Below are 19,342 nucleotides of genomic sequence, written 5' to 3' on the forward strand. Positions count from 1 at the left end.
ACAATACAAGGAGCATGCAAAACTTTAGTGCATTTCCGTTCATTCTTTGTCCTGCATTACATTTCTTAGTGGGTATGTCCTTGTTTACCTTGTACCTTCCTGGTTTTATTATGCCTAGCTGGTGAGACATTCGGCTCCCTATGTACATCCAAGTGCCCTCTCACTTGTTGACTGGATCAACCAATCAACCATTTTGAGAGGGAAAAGCAGACAGGGAGAGATCACAATCTTAGCAACACAAGTGAATTACTTTTCTCGTTAATAATCGAAATTTCAAAAGAAATCAACTGTTTGACATGTATTACCATTAAGCACACTCAAAAAGGAGTATCTTTTACCTTGAATGAAAAATTACTGAAAGAAAACCTAGATGATGGTGAGCTTGAAAAATCTACAAGATCTCCTGGTTGATCAAACTGCAAACAAAGGATTACTAACTTTATTTAAACAACCCTTCTTGCATTTTATAAAACATATTTTATGCAATAAACCAGCAAGCTGATAGAGAAATATTTGGCAATAATAACCTGCTCATCAACTTTTTCCCTCCTCTTTTCTTCATCGGATAAATTTTGAGCTTGAGCACTTTCAGCTAAAGGACTTGCGAGACCATCTGCACCACTCCAGTAATGACGACTTGTAAAATAACTTGTATCATGCGGACTCTCAGGAGTAGGAATGAAGGCAGCCTGGATGTAGATAGCTGTCAGTCAATCACAAATGTTGAAGAAGGTAGGCACCTTTATTCCATATTTCAAGTACCAGCTAAACAACCCATAAATTATAGAGCAGTTGATATAAAATCATAGTGAAACAAAACTCAGTTATACATATAATGCCTCAAAATAAGTTTCTCACATCTAATGGGAAATCCTTTTCAACGCCCATCCTCAAACAATCAATATGTGATTATTTCCAACATCACTTCGTAATAGTAAAAGATTCAAACCGAAATAGAATCATCATCTAGTGGTCAGGTCTTGCAGTTAACCAAACAATAAGGAAACATCAAGCTCTAAGATTTTATGGGAAAAAATCAAATTAATTAATCAATCATTGAGTGCATTTAATGGAGGTTAATGCTCAGCACGCACATGTTATATTGCTAGTCTTAAAAATGTTCCAGAAGAACCTACATTTTATGTGCATTTCATTCTAGCAAATTTCTGGCTCTTTCGAAACGAAGATAAGCATTTCAGAGCAATTCTATGACCAACAATTCACATATCTTGAAACCCAAAAGGCTCATGCACTTGAGCTTCAGGGTTGTATTTAATAGTTTCCACTTGAACAACTCATATGTTATACCAATTCATGATCATCAGATCGTCTAAAATGGCGGTGAAATCAGACTAACTCAGATGGACCATCTATCAACTTTTAGAAAAACAGCAAAGTGACTTCAGATTTTACGAGTGACTACCAAAAAAAAAGAGTTTCAAAGTTTCAAATTGTAAAAGTATGAGGTCATCATTGCCTTCTCCCATGTACCCCCCGCCTCAGAAAATACCCCCAAACCCCATTGAGTGTGCGTGCGCACACTCATGAAGTACCATTTCTGCAATCTAGAACATCTTATCGTATCTTAGGCATCTGATAATTGCAAAACACCAAATGAAAGAATTTCATCAAGTCTAAGAATCCTTTAAAGTTTAATGAAAGAATTGCAGAAATAAAGAGAGTAAAGAAGTATGAGTGTACAATGCCTTCCTTCGCCATGTCCCTCGGGCCCCTTCCCAACCCTGTGGGTGCCCGCGCATGCCGGGCACAGATGTTCCCACCCCTAAAGGTATTACAGTCAACTCGGGGACCCTCTGATTGGGAAACGCACTTTTAAGCTCAAATGGGGGAAATTTGCAAATTCATGTTGTCGTTGTGGGAAATTTGGACACATGCAATCGAAATGTCTTGATCCTATTTTGCAACCTCCTCCTTCAGCTATTCCTCAGCTAGTTGTTTCCAATGAGAAAGAAGCCTGTTACCCTAGATCCACCACTACTGGGGCATCTACTTTGCTTTTGGATAAAGGCAAGGTCAAATCTAATACTTCTCCAAACATTCCGAGCAAAGGAAAAACTATACACATGAGACAAGGAATAAGGGGAAAAATGTGGACTCGGAGGAAGAATCTCCTTGGGTGACCCCCAAGAAGACCGTTAATAAATGCCCACAACTCTCTTCTTGCAATTATGTACCTCCTGAAGTGAAATCTGCCGTGCAAAAACCTCTTCCATGGAATGACAATCGCACTCTTGCGGATGCATGGAATAAGGTGGGACACTTTTATAGACATGCAGTGATTCATGGGGCTTCTTCTTCACCTGGCTTTGCTTCCTCTTGAGGCAAGGCATGTAGGTATGTTGGGGCGTTGCAGGTGCTAGCGCTGGCTGTGTGTGTGTGTGTGTGTGTGTGTGTGTGTGTGTGTGTGTGTGAGAGAGAGAGAGAGAGAGAGAGAGAGGTTGCGTGTACTTTCGATAGTACACTAAAAATTAAAAAATGTATGTTACATGCTTTTAGATTACAGAAAGGTGTGTTCACACCCTGTGTGAGTTATGTGAGTTTATACATAATGAGAGGGCCTTTATGTCACAAGACGGGCTCCACGTGCCAATAGAAAAGAACAAACTGAACAGACTTTTAGCACTTCAATAACAACTGAACTAAAAAAAGAGAGAGAGAGACGACACGCGACACGGAGTGGCGGAATTCCACCCCAGAGAGTATTGGCCCCAAACCTTGGCGCCCCATTTGGTATTTCTTTCTATTGCATCAACACAGTACAAGCCGGTACTCCAGACTCTGCACCTTCTCCAGGAAGCATGCCAGAGAATGAGCCCTAACCTCATATTTAAAGGCCCTTGGCCTAAAAAAAGCAATTACAGTGAAAAGCCTTCAAAACTCAAAAGCTTTTGGTCCAAAAGCAAAGCCAAAAAGCTGCCACCATAAATCACGGAAATCCGTACAGCTTGCCACGTCATCAGCTAGCGCAAAACGTGAAAATCTCCTTGCTGCCCTTAGGGTTAGGGTTAGGGTTAGGGTTAGGGTTTCTACAGTTTTAGGGTTTCTGCAACAAAATTAGGGTTTGCAGGTTTTAGGGTTAGGGTTTTCTAGAATTAGGGTTTCAACAGTTAGGGTTTTTGGCAAAAATTAGGGTTAGGGTTTCTGCTCTCGGGCAGCCACGTCATCACTTTGTAACAGTTTACGCCCCTCGGCCGCATCTGTAAGTTGGCTCCATTCTTTAGGCTTTGACACATCAGCAGTTTGTTACATCTCCCCTTCTTGAAAGAGAGTAATCGTCCGCGATTACAGCATATCTGCAAAACAACTCAAGTTAGCTAAAAAATTTCCAAGGGTCATTCCAAGGGACAATCAGTGTGCTCTTTTGATCAAGGAGTTAGCTTCTCCTTTCTGTTCTTTTGATCAAGGAATTAGCTTCTCCTTTCGGCTGTTTTGATCAAGGAGTTAGCTTCTCCTTTCTGCTCTTTTGATCAAGGAGTTAGCTTCTCCTTTCGTCCAGATCGGAACTCTTGATATTCCGGCGTAGTATAATCAACCATCACACCCAGACCCTACTGATCTTCCACAGGTGTCTTGATGCACTAAAATTACATACCCAGGCAATCTCATCCAATTATGAATATTCACTAGTTGGCACATCACAATGCAACACAAATGCTTACATATGCATGTTACAAGGCATAGAAACATAAAGCCGCCGATGAACACTCCTCCCACATAACCTAACAAGGTCCGGGCCGGGAGATATTCAACGACTCCCTCATCACTCCTCCCGCATAACCTAAAAAGGTCCAGGCCGGGAGATATAGAGGCCTTTTACAACCAAACGCCCCCCAGACCACAGCCTGCGTCGTTTGGAGGTGCTGAGAGTAACCACTACTGAGACTTCTTAATACTCCTCCCGCATAACCATCCAAGTCCGGGCCAGGAGTCACAACAACAATACTCCCCCCGTAAATAACCACAAGGGTCCGGGCCATGAGTAAAAAAACAACACTTTTCAATCATTCAATACTCCCCCCGCAAATAACCACAAGGGTTTGGGCCATGAGTATGAACAAGCATTCTCAAACATAATTTCTCACTACTCCACCCAGGACTAAAATCACCAATCATTGAAACCAGTATTAAAACCAGAGTCAAACAATTCAAATCGGCACCAAGATAGGTTCAAAACAAATACCATCCATTTCAAAACAAATTCCAAACAGGATCACCAAACAAGTTCTCAAACAGATTTCAAACTTTAAAAAGCAACCTCGATATCAATCAAGCTCGAAAAGTCGACTTACTTTCCATCCTGAAACCTGCACCAAAAAATTAGGGGTAGGTTCATTCCATAGGGTCATAGCCAAGCACAACATGGTCCATCAGCTCTTGGACAAACAGTGTTCTTTGGCGGCAATGGTAGTCCCAAGATAGCAATCGCACTGAACCTCCAAGGTCATCTGATCGTGAAGAGACATCTACTGGGAGATGTCGTGAAATTTCAAGATATAATCTGCTAGGGTTTCCATGGCAAGCATTTCAAGATACCTGACTCTGCCAGAAGTTGCACTCTGAAGAAAAATGTCAGAAACCATATAACTTCGTGCAAAATATTTCTTGAAAGCTTGCCAAGTACTTGGAGTATGTTGCTTGGTAGCTATCAACATCTGCACGGCCCTGCCTCTGAGAAAAACAGTAACTTGAAACAAATCTTGGATCCTTCTTTTGCAAGTAATCTTAATGGTTTATGCCATGTAAGACATGAACGGTTTGCTCTGTCTGCTCTTTCGTAGGACCGGTATGCTTTCATTAAAGCACACGCCTGATGCTTGATACCACTCACACAAGACGGGCACCACGTGCCAATAGAAAAGAACAGACTGAACAGACTTTTAGCACTTCAATAACAACTGAACTAAAAGAGAGAGAGAGAGAGAGAGACGACACACGACACGGAGTGGCGGAATTCCACCCCAGAGAATATTGGCCCCGAACCTTGGCGCCCCTTTCGGTATTTCTTTATATTGCATCAACACAGTACAAGCCGGTACTCCAGACTCTGCACCTTGTCCAGGAAGCATGCTAGAGAATGAGCCCTAACCTCATAATTAAAGGCCCTTGGCCTAAAAAGCAATTACAGTGAAAAGCTTTCACAACTCAAAAGCTTCTGGTCCAAAAGCAAAGCCAAAAAGCTGCCAGCGCAAATCACAAAAATCCGTACAGCCTGCCACGTCATCAGCCAATGAAAAACGCGAAAACCTCCCTGTTGCCCTTAGGGTTAGGGTTAGGGTTTTTGGCAGTACAATTAGGGTTTGTAGGTTTTAGGGTTAGGGTTTTCTAGAATTAGGGTTTCAACAATTAGGGTTTTTGGCAAAAATTAGGGTTAGGGTTTCTGCTCTCGGGCAACCACGTCATCACTTTGTGACAGTTTAGGCCCCTCGGCCACATCTGTAAGTTGGCTCCATTCTTTAGGCTTTGACGCATCAGTAGTTTGTTACACTTTACACCCAGCAACCTGCACTTAAAGGCTCAAAGTGGTACCTTTAAGCTAACCAGCTCCCACTAACTGGATGCAATGCTCATGTTGAGCCTTTGCAAGACTTTTAGTGAGAACATCTACAAGGTTATCTTGGGTTTTGAACTTAATGGAAGCCCAAAATCTCTAATCAAACGGCAAAGCCAAACAGCTTCTTTGGAGGCCTCTATGGCTGAAATATATTCAGCCTCTGTAATACTCGGTGCCTCAATCTTCTGTAGTCTCAAACACCAAGAGATAGCCCCACAAGTTAGAGTAAAGACATACCGACTGGTGGATTTCCGAGTGTCGAGATCTCCTGCCATGTCTGAATCACAGAATCCCCGCAATTCCAGTGTACCCTCTCCATACTCTAGTGTACCTTTTAGTACCAAAAGATGCATTCCACTGCTTCCCAATGTGTTTTTCCACGATCAGATGTAAATCTATTGAGAACTCCCACTCACGCAGCTGCACGCTTTGGGTTGGGCATGCATTATCGTCAAATTTGGAGTGCGCTTGAGCATATGCTGGCTGTTTTCCTCCCCATTCCGCCTCTAGCCAGTGGATGCCGTATGCTAGATTGGACTTTATGGGACACTTCTCTTGATGCCATTTCTACCCACAACATTTATGCTTCTCTTCTGCAGAAGTCTTGGCTGGCTGATTATAACCAGCCCGTACAACGTAGAGGGCGGTACTATGTCAATTACCTGTAAACTTTACACAGAACACTGAGAAGGGAAGAGAACACAGTTGCGTCCAGCGACTAGAATGTCACTGCGCACACGAGACCGACACCCTGTAGGCCCCAAAGACTGGCGCCCCTTTCGGTATTTCTTTAATTTAGAGAGAGAGAATTACAAAAAGAGCCCCTGGAAGACAACACCTGCATCCAGCTAGTACGCTCCAGATTCAGCAAAATTTCGACAGCATAATGGTACCGAAATCAATCCAAATCAGTTTCTAAGGTAGGCCCTCTGTTCCACAGACATATTCCCTCATACGGGAGCACAAAACAGTAAATTGCAGGTCGCTGTAATTTCTGGTTCAGCCCTGTTTTTGACCTGATTTGGGCACACGACTGCCCCTGCACTGTTCCCTGCACCTTGGGCTAAGTGCCCCTTGATTCTGGAAACATTTTGGGCTCAAAACAGCCCAAAATAGAGTAAAAACAGCAAGTGTACAATGCTGAATTTACTGCGCAATCGAGAGGTTATCACCCTCTCGTGTACATGCTTTGGCGCAGTAGCTAGCTACATCGGTTCCTGTGCAAAGAGGCTCTTGCCTCGGCACGAAAGCATATTTCCCCACAGTTGTACATAGGTAAAATGAGAAGCCCACTAGTGGGGCATAACATACTGTACGTAGGGAAGAAAGAGAGCAGTATGTAGCGTGCGGGGCATCACTCCCGTCACCATACTGTGCATAGAGGGCAAGGTAAGCATTCCATAGCTTCTGTACCTGCTACAATCCACCTGAGGCTGAAAATGGCGCCCCCTTTGTTGATATGCAGCTCGTTCTTGCCTCCCAGAGTGGCAGAATCGCTCAAAGGCTGACACGTCGCCCAGTTTCCGAGTTTGGGCTTTCCCTGCTAAAAATATCTCAACTGGTGCGTCAGTTGACTTGGCAGCAGAGCAATAAAATGTTTCCCTTGTCATTCCAGAGCTAATGACGCAAACACATTTTCCGGTCCAAAATAGCAATTCCCTAAATTTTAGGAGATGCTTCTATGGCGTCCCTATCGGTCTCCTAGCCATCATTGAAGACTACCATTTGACCAACATCTACAATGTGGGTTAATTTACTGGCCCCTTTCAACTCATAAAGTTGCAGTGACTTGACGAGTGGCCCAAATTCCAGTTTGGCGCACACGAGCTTTCATACTCATCAGAATTCAGTGCTAACTGGCCCGGGCAGTCCCTATCTGACCGACCTAGATCCCCGATGTGAGAAACCCATTTGGTTGCAGCCGTTTCACACTGGCCATGCAATGTCCACTTGCACCTTTTCAAGGGTTTTGGGACAAACAAGTAAAAATAAAATAAATATATCTAATAGTTATTTACGGAAGGCAACAGGAAAAATACACTTCCTGGTGACACACCCCACCCTTGAAATACTGCAAGCGACCTCGCTTGCATGCCAATAATAGATGCGGATATCTCCTGATATCACGTACATTCTATGATGGGAATCCAAGATATACATGCTTCCGGAAATGTAGCGTTGGACGATTAAACAATCCCACCAACCTGGCTACAACACATATATCAAGCATAGAAGTCTTCTAGTGTACTCTTGAGCACAAACTTCTCTAGCTAAATTCTGTATGGAAAGAGTAGATACAATTGCTTAACTACTCTCTTGAGCATCATGAATCATGCTCTTGCCTTGCTCCAAAAAGGCTGCATCAAGTCACTGTGGGTTCCATCTAAAAGGCTTCAAGATACAATTGCAATAGCTGAGGTGAATCAACCAATTCAAAGTCTTCCATCCATTTGGCATCTAAGGATGGATAGTTTTTGAACTTCACCAAATAGCGTCTTGCAACTTTTCCTCTAACCTTTCCTTTTTATATGTGCCAATATCTGTTCAGGAACAAGGATTTCATCCAATTCTTCCACTTCGGGTTGTTCCTCATCAAGCATATTCTCTGGCACATCACCAACAAAGGGCCTTAGAAGGCTGACATGAAAAGCATTATGTATTTTCCAGCCTTCTAGTAGCTTTAACCTGTAAGCTACATCGCTAATCTTTTCTGAAATCTGAAAAGGACCATAATATCGCATATTGAGTTTAGGAAACAAGCGTTCCTTGCCTTTCCTTTTCCTTAACCTAGCCTTTTCAAAGCGCAAAAGTACCCAATCACCAAGTGAAAATACAAGTTCACGACGGTGAAGATTAGCATCTTTCTTTTGCTTAGCCTAAGTCTTCTCAAGAGCAATCTTTATCTTCCTGTATGTTTCATCCATATCTTGCACATACTTGTCTGCCTCAAATATCTTGTCCTTAGTCTACAAAATGGGCGGGACTTTCTTTCTGCCTTCCACTATCTCAAATGGTGCCGTACCTGTTGACGTATGCACAGTGTTATTGTAAGCATATTCAACCAATGGGAGATGGTGTTCCCAAGTTGCCTTGGGCTCTGAGACATAACATTTGAGCAGGTCCAAGACAGTAGAATTTGCCTCTTCTGATTGTCCATCAGTTTGCGGATGAAACGAAGAAGAGAACTTGAGCGTAGTGCCCATGTTCTCAAACAATGCCTTCCAGAAAAGACTCGTCATACGTGGATCCCTGTCACTGATAATTGACTGAGGCATCCCATGATATTTAAAGATATTGCTCATGAATATCTTGACCATGTGTTCTGGCTTTATCTTCTTCCTAACAGGAATGAAATGGGCCTGCTTACTGAACCTACAAATGATAGTCCAAATCCCATCATTTTCTGTTTGCGTCCTTGGAAGATCAAAGATAAAGTCCATTGCTATACTTTCCCATGGCCTATCAAGGATCGGCAATGGCTGCAACAATCCCGGTTGCTTTTGTCTGTCAAATTTGACTTTTTGGCATACTAAGCATGATCTTACAAATGTGTCAACATCTTGACGCAAAGCTGGCCAATAAAAGAATGCCTCAACCCCTTTCACTGTCGCATCAATTCCACGATGCCCAGCATAAGGTGGAGCATGACTTTCCATCAAAATCTTTGGCCGTAACTGTTTAGTAACGCATAACTTTCCATGCATCATGCAAAAGTCATTCTTAAGCATATAGTGCTCATGATGTTGCCCATCAAAAAGCTGGTCATAGATCCTTGCAAAATCTGAATCTTCAGCATATTGTGCCTTCATTTCGTCTAGTTCACAATGGTACGGAATTGACACTGCTGAAATTTGGGGCTTTCGTGACAACGCATCAGCCACCACGTTCTTTTTCCCTTGCACATGCACAATCTGAAAATGGAACATTGACAAGATGTTTGCCCATCGCATGTGCTTCTCAGACAACTTCGTCTGTGTAAGAAAATATCGCAAGGTTTGATGATCCGTTTGGACAACAAAATCAGCCCCTAGCAAATAGTGTTTCCAACTAGTGAGAGCATGAATTACTGCCAGCAATTCTTTCTCATAGACTTGCAAGTTCCTTTCAGTCTTCAAAAGAATTCTGCTCTCATATACGACTCTCGGCCATTCTACATTAGAACTGCACCAAGACTATGGCCACACGCATCACATTGAACCACAAAAGGTTTAGAAAGATCTGGCAAAAAAATTACCGGATCTGAAGTCAGCTTCTCTTTCAAGTGTTTGAACGCTAAAATTTCCTTGGCTGTCCACTTGAAAGTAACTCCTTTTCCTTGCAGTGCATGGAGTGGAGAAGCAATCTCAGCAAAATTTCAGATGAACCTCCTGTAATAGGAACATAAGCCTAGAAAGCTTCGAATGTCATGTACGGACTTCAAGTCTGGGCATGACCTAATTGCTTCCACTTTAGCGGGATCCATGCATACCCCATCCTTTGAAACAGTGTGCCCACGGAAGTGAATCTCTTGCAAAAAGAACTCACTTTTCTTCGCATTAATGAGTAGCCTATTCTTGTGTAGCTCATTGAAAACTGCGGTCAAGTGATCCCTATGCTCCTCTTCAGACTTTGAGTAGACAATCATGTCATCAAATAAGGTACCCACGAAGTTTCTATGTGGTCTAAAAATTGTGTCCATCATTCTATTAAATGTGGCAGGAACGCAGTCTTATGGACATCTTCTGGTCTAATGCGTATCTGATGATACCCGCTCTTTAGGTCTATTCTAGTAAACAATGACGCTCCCTCAAGCCGATCAAGAATGTCATCTATCCTCGGTATGGGGAACCTGTTCTTGATGGTATTCTTATTCAAGGCGCGATAGTCAATGCACATGCGCCATGAACCATCCTTCTTCTGCACTAAGAGTACAGGCGAACAAAAAGGGGATGAACTGGGCTGAATCAGCTCCTTCTCTAAAAGCTCGTTGACCTGACCCATAATCTCTTTCTGCTGGGCTGCACTAACCCTGTATGGTGGTCTATTACGTGGACTAGAACCTGGCACAAGATCTATAGTATGATCCTCAGGTCTCTCAGGAGGTAACTCCCCTGGCAAAGAGTCCGAAAAACAATCACTGAAACCACTCAAAAAAGTTGACCTGTCTTTATCTAAGGTAGACAAATTAGATACAACTTGAGGTACTTCTTTTGCAAAGATCAAGTACGCAGAAAGATGATTCTTTATTACAGATGAAACAGCAGAAGCAGAAACAACTGGATCAGACTCGCCTTTAAGCTTTACATCAAGGACATGAGTCTTTCCTCTATGTACAAGGGTAATCTTTTTGTTGTAAGTATCCACCATAGCATGCAACCTGTAACACCATGGGATACCCAATAACACATCACAGCCCTCAAGCGGCATAATATGAAATTCTTCCGCATCCACATAGCTCTGAATGTGCAGACGAAGCTTTCCCAGAATGGGAGTAACAGGGTGAATGTCCTGGGCATGCCAAACCTGCTTCGCCTGTCATACCCATCTCCTCTGCACGAATGCCCAACTTTGATGCCAATTCTGGTGATATGAAATTTGCACGGGCTCCTGGATCAAAGAAAACCAGCATTGTCTGGTCTCTAACTTTGCCCCAAGCTCTGCACAACTCCGTGGCATCTGTGTTTGGCTGATCTCCAACCAAATCTGGAACAAGTCCTACACTCGGCTTTGGCTTCTTCCCTTTATGGTCTGACTTGTCATCCTTATCCTGTGACTTCTTCTGTGGGCACTCATTTGCAAAGTGCCTTCCTGTTCACAAATGTAGCATTTCTTGGCCTCCCTAAGAGCTTTCCTTTCTTGAAAAGTTTTGCCAAAAAAATGCTTTTTTTGTCCTTGTCCTCGTTCCGAAGAACATTTAGACTGCTTCTTGGACGTGTCAGCTTCTTCAGTGGAGGGCTTCTTTGCAGGAGACTTAGAAGGCTTTGCTGCAACATTGCCCTTGGCTGAAAACTGTTTGCCCTGGGCCCCTTTCTTGTGGCTATTAAATCCATCGGAATCTCCCTTCGACAGATTGTTGGCCACTCTTGCATTCTCTATCAATTGAAACATATTCATGACAGTAGTCTGTGCAGTAGTCCCTGATTTTCTTGGGCAATCCGCAACAGTACTTCTCAATTTGTTCTGACAAAGGCACAAACCTGTAAAAGGTGACTGGCAACAGTGCGGCCCAAAACCGTTTATTGTACTCTTCCAGATTCGCACAATGTTTAGCATTCAACTCGTGCCATTCCGTCATCACATCCACTTCAAAAGTGTTTGTCAACCATGCAGGCGCAAAAAGTTGTTTGAATTGGACCCACGTTGTTGGGGCTTGACCTTGGTTCAACAATGCGGTCCACCATTGAAGCGCATTCCCTTTCAAGAAAGTGGCAGCCTTGCGTATCTTTGAAGATTCCGTGAAGTTGCCTCCAGCATAAGCTGCATCGAACTGTTGTATGAAGGTCAAAGCCTTTAATTGGTCCTCAGTTCCTCTGAAAGTTTCAAACTTCACTCCCTGCCCACCTTCCTTGTAATCCTTACGTTGACTCAAAGGAGCCACATTATCATAAACAGGTGCATGTAACAGTGGTGCTCCATGAGTGTTCATTCCAGCACTCGCATCACTTGTTTTCCCTGTCATATCTTCATTTTGTACGTATGGCTGCGAAAAACCAGCCATACCAAATTGTGTTCTAGGCACTCGAAACTGGCCATAGGCACCCTGAAAACCTGGTTGGACACCCATGTTCGCGTACATAGGGTTACCCATGCCTGTTTGCATTGTCCCGAACACATTCCCTAGCATATAACCTGTGGAAGGTCCAACCATAGCTAGAAACACTGAACCACCTCCAAAATAACCAGGATACGTATTAGGTAATGGAAGGGTCTGACGCATAGCCTGTTCATTGCTCCCTTGACCATTCACAAACGGTTCCTGTCCAGCTAAAGCAAGCTGCTTTGGATCATTGGACACCGCTAGTTGCTCAACCACATGGGCTTTCCCTCGAGCATCATGAGTCCTCTGCGCATTGGAAATCTCCTTTTCCTGCAACGGCTCAGTCATGCCCTGTGTAGGAGGCTGAAAACCCTGCATCGGAGCCTGTAAGAATTCCTGCATCCTTGGGTTGTTAGCCAACTGCTGAAACATGTCCATGCAACAACGCAATTGAGTTCTAAACAACCTGTCCTCTTCTTGAAGAGTTGAAGGAATTTTCTTTGTGCCATGTGAGGAAGATCCCTCTTCAGGTACTTGGTCTCTCTTCTCTACCATATCGACAAGCTCTGTGTTGCTTTCACCCACAACAATCCACGCTGCACTTTTTGAAGAAAAAGTGACTATCTCGTCGATGGAACCATATAACCGGCCCGTACAACATAGAGGGCAGTACTATATCAATTACCTATAAACTTTACACAGAGCACTGAGAAGGGAAGAGAACACAGTTGCGTCCAGCGACTAGAATGTCACTGCGCACACGAGACCGACACCCTGTAGGCCCCAAAGACCGGCGCCCCTCTCGGTATTTCTTTAATCTAGAGAGAGAATTACAAAAAGAGCCCCTGGAAGACGACACCTGCATCCAGCTAGTACGCTCCAGATTCGGCAAAATTTCGGCAACATAACGATACCGAAATCAATCCAAATCAGTTTCTAAGGTAGGCCCTCTGTTCCACGGACATATTCCCTCAGTCGGGAGCACAAAACAGTAAATTGCAGGTCGCTGTAATTTCTGGTTCAGCCCTGTTTTTGACCTGATTTGGGCACACGACTATCCCTGCACTGTTCCCTGCACCTTGGGCTAAGTGCCCCTTGATTCTGGAAACATTTTGGGCTCAAAACAGCCCCAAAATAGAGTAAAAACAGCAAGCATACAATGCTCAATTTACTGCGCAATCGAGAGGTTATCACCCTCTCGTGTACCTGCTTTGGTGCAGTAGCTAGCTACACTGGTTCCTGTGCAAAGAGGCTCTTGCCTCGGCACGAAAGCATATTTCCCCACAGCTGTACATAGGTCAAATGAGAAGCCCACTAGTGGGGCATAACATACTATACGTAGGGAAGAAAGAGAGCAGTATGTAGCGTGCGGGGCATCACTCCCGTCACCATACTGTGCATAGAGGGCAAGGTAAGCATTCCATAGCTTCTGTACCTGCTACAATCCACCTGAGGCTGAAAATGGCGCCCCCTTTGTTGATATGCAACTCGTTCTTGCCTCCCAGAGTGGCAGAATCGCTCAAAGGCTGACACGTCGCCCAGTTTCCGAGTTTGGGCTTTCCCTGCTAAAAATATCTCAACTGGTGCGTCAGTTGACTTGGCAGCAGAGCAATAAAATGTTTCCCTTGTCATTCCAGAGCTAATGACGCAAACACATTTTCCGGTCCAAAATAGCAATTCCCTAAATTTTAGGAGATGCTTCTATGGCGTCCCTATCGGTCTCCTAGCCATCATTGAAGACTACCATTTGACCAACATCTACAATGTGGGTTAATTTACTGGCCCCTTTCAACTTATAAAGTTGCAGTGACTTGACGAGTGGCCCAAATTCCAGTTTGGCGCACACGAGCTTCCATACTCATCAGAATTCAGTGCTAACTGGCCCGGGCAGTCCCTGTCTGACCGACCTAGATCCCCGATGTGAGAAACCCATTTGGTTGCAGCCGTTTCACACTGGCCATGCAATGTCCACTTGCACCTTTTCAAGGGTTTTGGGACAAACAAGTAAAAATAAAATAAATATATCTAATACTTATTTACGAAAGGCAACGGGAAAAATAAACCTCCTGGTGACACTGATCATTGTAAGCGCTTTGGTCTTTGCATAAATCTGATCTATGGTGGAGCAAGGCTCTTTATTCCACTTTGGAAATGCCAATTGCCTCTTAAGGAGTGTCTGTTTCTCTGGCGTTGTTTGTTGGCAGTTCTCCCTGTTGGAACTCTCCTTGCTGCGCGATACATCGGCTCTTCTCATTATTCCAAATGTTCCGCCAGTGATGAGACTGTCAACCATCTGCTTTGGGATTGTCGCTTCACCAGGTGTGTGTGTGTGTGTGTGTGTGTGTGTGTGTGTGTGTGTGTGTGAGCGCGCGTGTATTTTGTTAGTCTCGTGTTTTTTTACGTGCGACAGTTTGATTGTGTGCGTGTGCAGGGTTGGGGGGTTTCTATGTGTGTGCGCGCGCGCGTGGTGTGAGAGGTGTGTGTGTGGGAGAGAGAACTGTGTGTGTGTGGGAGAGAGAACTAACAGGTCTGCTCCCTGCCCTACTGCGCGAACCCTAGGCACTCTCGCGCGCTTCCACTCGCCCTCAGAAGAACCTGCTGCCTGCTGTGCGCTCAATTCTCCCACTGGCGACCAGTGCGAACTGCTGTTTCTTCACAAGAGGGTGCTCGCTGGACTCTGTGTGTGTGTGTGTGTGTGTGGGTGTATGAGTGTGTGTGTCTATGAGTGTGTGTGTGAGTGTGTGTGTGTGAAGCCTGTTGGGTAGACAGGCATGTATGCGGGCTTGAAGGAGTTTGAGGTACAAAGCGTCTTGCAGGGATTTTGTACAGAGTAGTGCAACAGATTTCGTCTCCTTCCTCTGTGTGCGCATGTGTGTGGGTGTGTAAAGCAATGACGGTTGGTTTCGGTGTAGTGAATCCTTCTGCCATTCGGTTGTCGCGCAACCCTCCCTTCGCAACTCCTACACTACGCAGGCCGTTTAAGCGCGCCGGTGGTCGAAGATGATTTTCACCTTCACGCGGTCCTCTGCCATTCGTTTGCGCGCAACCCTGCCCTGCAGAACTCCTACACTACGCATGCCGTTTAGGCGCGCCGGTGGTCGAAGATCATTTTCACCTGCATGCGGTCCTTCTGTCAGATTCTCGTGTGAGTGACAGTGGGTGTATCTGTGTATTCACTTTAGCAAGAGTTTGTTTTGTCGGTGTGTTCAGCAGAGTTCTTGCTAAGAAAACCTTAAAATAAATAAAATAAAGAATAATTTTTTTTTAAAAAGAAGAAGAAGCTGTATATAAGCGTAGGAAACAAGTGGATCTTTCCACGATGGATGCTGCAAATATCATCGAAGAGTGTTTGTCAGAGGATTTTGCTGATGCTCGGAATGCTTGGGAAGGCCAGCAGCCAGCTACCGAAGTGGTTATTCCGGTACAACAACTTATGGATCCGGTAGCACAGTATGCATTAAATGCGGTCATTTTGTTCTTCCATGGAAAGATGCCCTCGGCACAGGATGTAGGTCAATGGGTTGATTTCCTGTTGAAACGACAAGCTGTCCGAGGAGTGTATTTTGGTGCCCGTGGCTTTTATGAGGTGTTAATGGCAGACATGGAAGCACGTTCGCAATTATTGGAAATTTCGCCCTTCTTTTTCAATATGCAAATGACACATGTATTGCCGTGGGCGCTTACTTTAGACTATCAGAGCTTGATTCAACATAGGTGCCCAGTGTAAGTGGAAATAGTTGGATTTCCACGAACTTGGAAGCATTTTTTTGCCTCTCCTAGCTTCTCAGTTGGGTAAAGTGATATGTCCCTCGAATTTGGATACTAATTCTAATAGATTTTGTGTTGTCGGATACGGATACGCCGACGCTGTCAGGAATAACGGTTTGCTCGGGTGATCCGATGGTAGGCAAAAGGCCGTTAAACTCAAATGAGGAAAATTTGCAGGTGCATGTTTCGGTTGTGAAAAATTTGGCCATATGCAGTCTGCATGCCAGGAATCTTTGCTGAAACTACCGCCCTCTGCTCTTCCGGCATCTGGAACCACTGCTGCCTCCCCCTCCTCTGCATTTGTGAGACCAAAGATGGGGGATGCTAATGGAAGTATGTAGGCCAAACAAGGGAAAGATCAGAATAAAAGCATGCCTAATGTGCATCCTATTACAAAGACAGATACAAAGGGCAAAGCTAAAATGACAGATTCTACTAATGGTTGGCAAACTCCAAAGAAGCCAGTTAAGCCTCGTGTTTCGCCTGTTTCAAGAAATTATGTGCCTGCTTTGGATGCGAGAAGTGGTGGGTCTTCCACATCTACATCACAAGATCATAAGTCACTCGTTGAAGCGTGGGACAGAGTGGTACACTCATATAAAGATGCTCTTCTTGGACCGACATCTGGGTCGTTGCCTCTGCATCAGAATCCTCACCAAGGAATGCATATGTAGTTCGCTTCCTTGACTGTTAGTATGGAGGCGGATGTGCCCATGGGCAATATCACTTGATGATAGTGCCTCATGTTTCTCTTGTAAATACTGTACAGATGCATTCTCCCCTTATATGCTTTACGTATAATGTGTGCGGTTTGTGCAACCACGACAAGTGGAAGTTAATTTGGCATTATGTACATACAAATAAAGCAAATATAGTGGTGTTACAAGAGAATAATCAACAGGAGTTTGTAGGTCAATCTTCGTATTATGCAGGATTTTTGCTTATGTTGGTACTGGTTCTTTCTCGGGTGTTTTGATGATGGTGCGTCATGAACTGCAACAAGTTTTAGCACACAATAATCCGGCAGGGCGTTGGATGGTAGTTCAATGTCTTGTCCAAGGAAATAATCTGGAATTTGCTGGCATTTATGCTTATAATGCCTCAGCACAACGAAATCGTCTTTGGCAAGAGTTGGACAAATATCCCTGGCATTCACATGCTTTTTGGGGAGGGGATTTTAATAATGCACCTGCAATCACGGACAACACAACGGGTCATTCGCATATGTTGAGCTCCGAATGCTCTTCTTGGGATGTCATGGTCAGTAAAACCAGTCTCCTAGATCCATGGGCCAACATGCACTCTTCAGAGTGGGGTTATACATTTACTCATAATGCTCACTCTGGATATAGAGCACGATTGGATCGTTGGTATGTATTGGGCACTCCACAATATGATATGTTTGCCTGTGATATGAGGATTGATCGTTCTTTACTTTATCAGATCATTTTCCTCTTTGCCTCTGGGTCTACTTTGAGGCAATAGATATAGACTCCTCGCTCCTTCGTAAGCGGTTGTTGCATATTAATAATGCTTATCTTTCACATACAACATTTAACATTTGATTGAAGCAGTAATTCCTCCACTTGTCTCTCAAATGTTTATTGATGTGGATGTGGCATGGTATCGCTTTGTCATGCGTATCCAGGCAGTCATAAAGGATTATGGTTCTTAGTACATGTACTGGTTGAGAAGTAAAGTGCAAGAAGATAAGGCGATATGTCAAGCCTTGGGAAGTCTTGCACATACTAGAAGGCTTACTGGCTCTGAACAAGAGGAATTATACATAGCCAAAACCTCGTTGATGCGTAATGATAAGAGAAAACTTGAAAAATGAAAATTAGATCTAGGCAATACACTTTTATGGATAAAGGTTGTTCATCGAAACAATTCTTTAAGCATTTGCATCATTCGAGGAATTATGCCTCTATCAAAAGGGTTAAAGGTGAAACTGGGCAATGGACGACCAAGAAAGGTCAATTGGCGGATCCAATGGTGGATCATTTTCAATGGGTTTTTGCCGGGCCTGAAGCCTTCTCAACTGAGGTTTTGCAAGCCAGACAGTTGCTATTGTCGTATGTACATCCTATCTTGACAATGAATGATGTAGAAACCCTTGAGGCAAGTTTTATTGAGGATGAATTGTATGACAGTTTGTTGCATCTTGGTCGCTGGAAATCGCCTGGATGGGAGGGGCTTACGGTGGAATTTTTTCTTCGCTTTTGGGAATCCCTTAAGCAGCCGCTCCTTTTCATGATAAACCAAGCATGGACTGCACAATCTTTGCCGCAATCGTGGAAAGGACTGGTGAAATTGTTGCCTAAGCAAGCATTGTGTGAAAACTTTTCACATTGGCGACCAATAACGCTTATGCCGGTCGTTTACAAGTTGTTGTCGAAAATGATAGCTACTCGTGTTGCTGACTATTTGTTTTCCGACATACATCTGGCTCAGTATGGATTTATTCCTCGTAGGCAAATTATGGATAATATTGCCAATGCTTTTATTGGAATTGAGTATGCAAAATATATTGGACAAGATGTGCTTATCATGCAGATTGATATAGAGAAAGCATTTGACACTGTTCACTGGGACTTCATTGCTCAGATCATGACGGCAAAGCCCCAAGATGCGCCAGGTAGTTTATTTTCTTTACGAAAACAGTCAATCTGCTGGTATTCTTGCCGGTGAGTTGACTCGGTTATGGGACCTTGGTCGATCGGTCAGGCAAGGATGCCCTTTGTGTGCTATGTTGTATGCTATTGCTACACATCCTCTGCTGTTCTATTTGGACTCATTAACAGCATCTGGTCGGCTACATGGACTGCAACTGCCAGCTCATGATCATTTTGTGGCACAAGCATATGCGGATGACTCCATGTTCTGGCCTAGAAATCATCCTGAGGATGTTCGTTATATAATGGAAGCTCTGTATATTTATGGGTTGGCTGCAGGTTTGCAAGTGAATTTTCGAAAATCTAAATCGTTGTCGTTGCATCAAATGGATTGGCATGCTCTTTATGGCAGGTGAGATAGTGAAGCCTGATCAAATTGTGAGACATCTTGGTTATCCGTTGGCTTGGTCGGTTAACAATGCAAAATTGTTGCAATGGGTTGAGAATAAACTGAGATCTAAAATGCAGTATTGGAAATTGTCTACCTGGCCGCTCCATGTAAGGCTCAGAATAGTGCAATCTATTTTGGTGGCATACATGCAATTTTTCCGACCACTGTTGCATTGGCCACCCCGGACTCTGGAGCACTTT

General features: G+C 43.9%; 1 protein-coding gene across 2 annotated transcripts in view; it reads right to left on the bottom strand.

Moving 5' to 3' along the window:
- Window positions 1-317: 317 nt before the first annotated feature.
- LOC147455031 (putative serine/threonine protein kinase IRE) overlaps window positions 318-19,342 on the bottom strand; it is an 87,501-nt gene continuing 68,476 nt past the window's right edge. Inside the window, exons 15-16 of one of the 2 annotated variants that reach the window (XM_086516897.1) lie at window positions 528-689; window positions 318-416 (exon numbers count right to left, since the gene is read on the bottom strand). In XM_086516897.1, the coding sequence (XP_086373023.1) occupies window positions 318-416; window positions 528-689 (261 nt within the window). Of the gene's footprint in view, window positions 417-527; window positions 704-19,342 lie in introns of both variants that reach the window. The other variant, XR_015188726.1, reaches the window with a different exon arrangement.

This window comes from Adiantum capillus-veneris, chromosome 7 (assembly GCF_014529385.1).
Source record: "Adiantum capillus-veneris isolate H3 chromosome 7, ASM1452938v2, whole genome shotgun sequence".
Taxonomy (NCBI): domain Eukaryota; kingdom Viridiplantae; phylum Streptophyta; class Polypodiopsida; order Polypodiales; family Pteridaceae; genus Adiantum; species Adiantum capillus-veneris.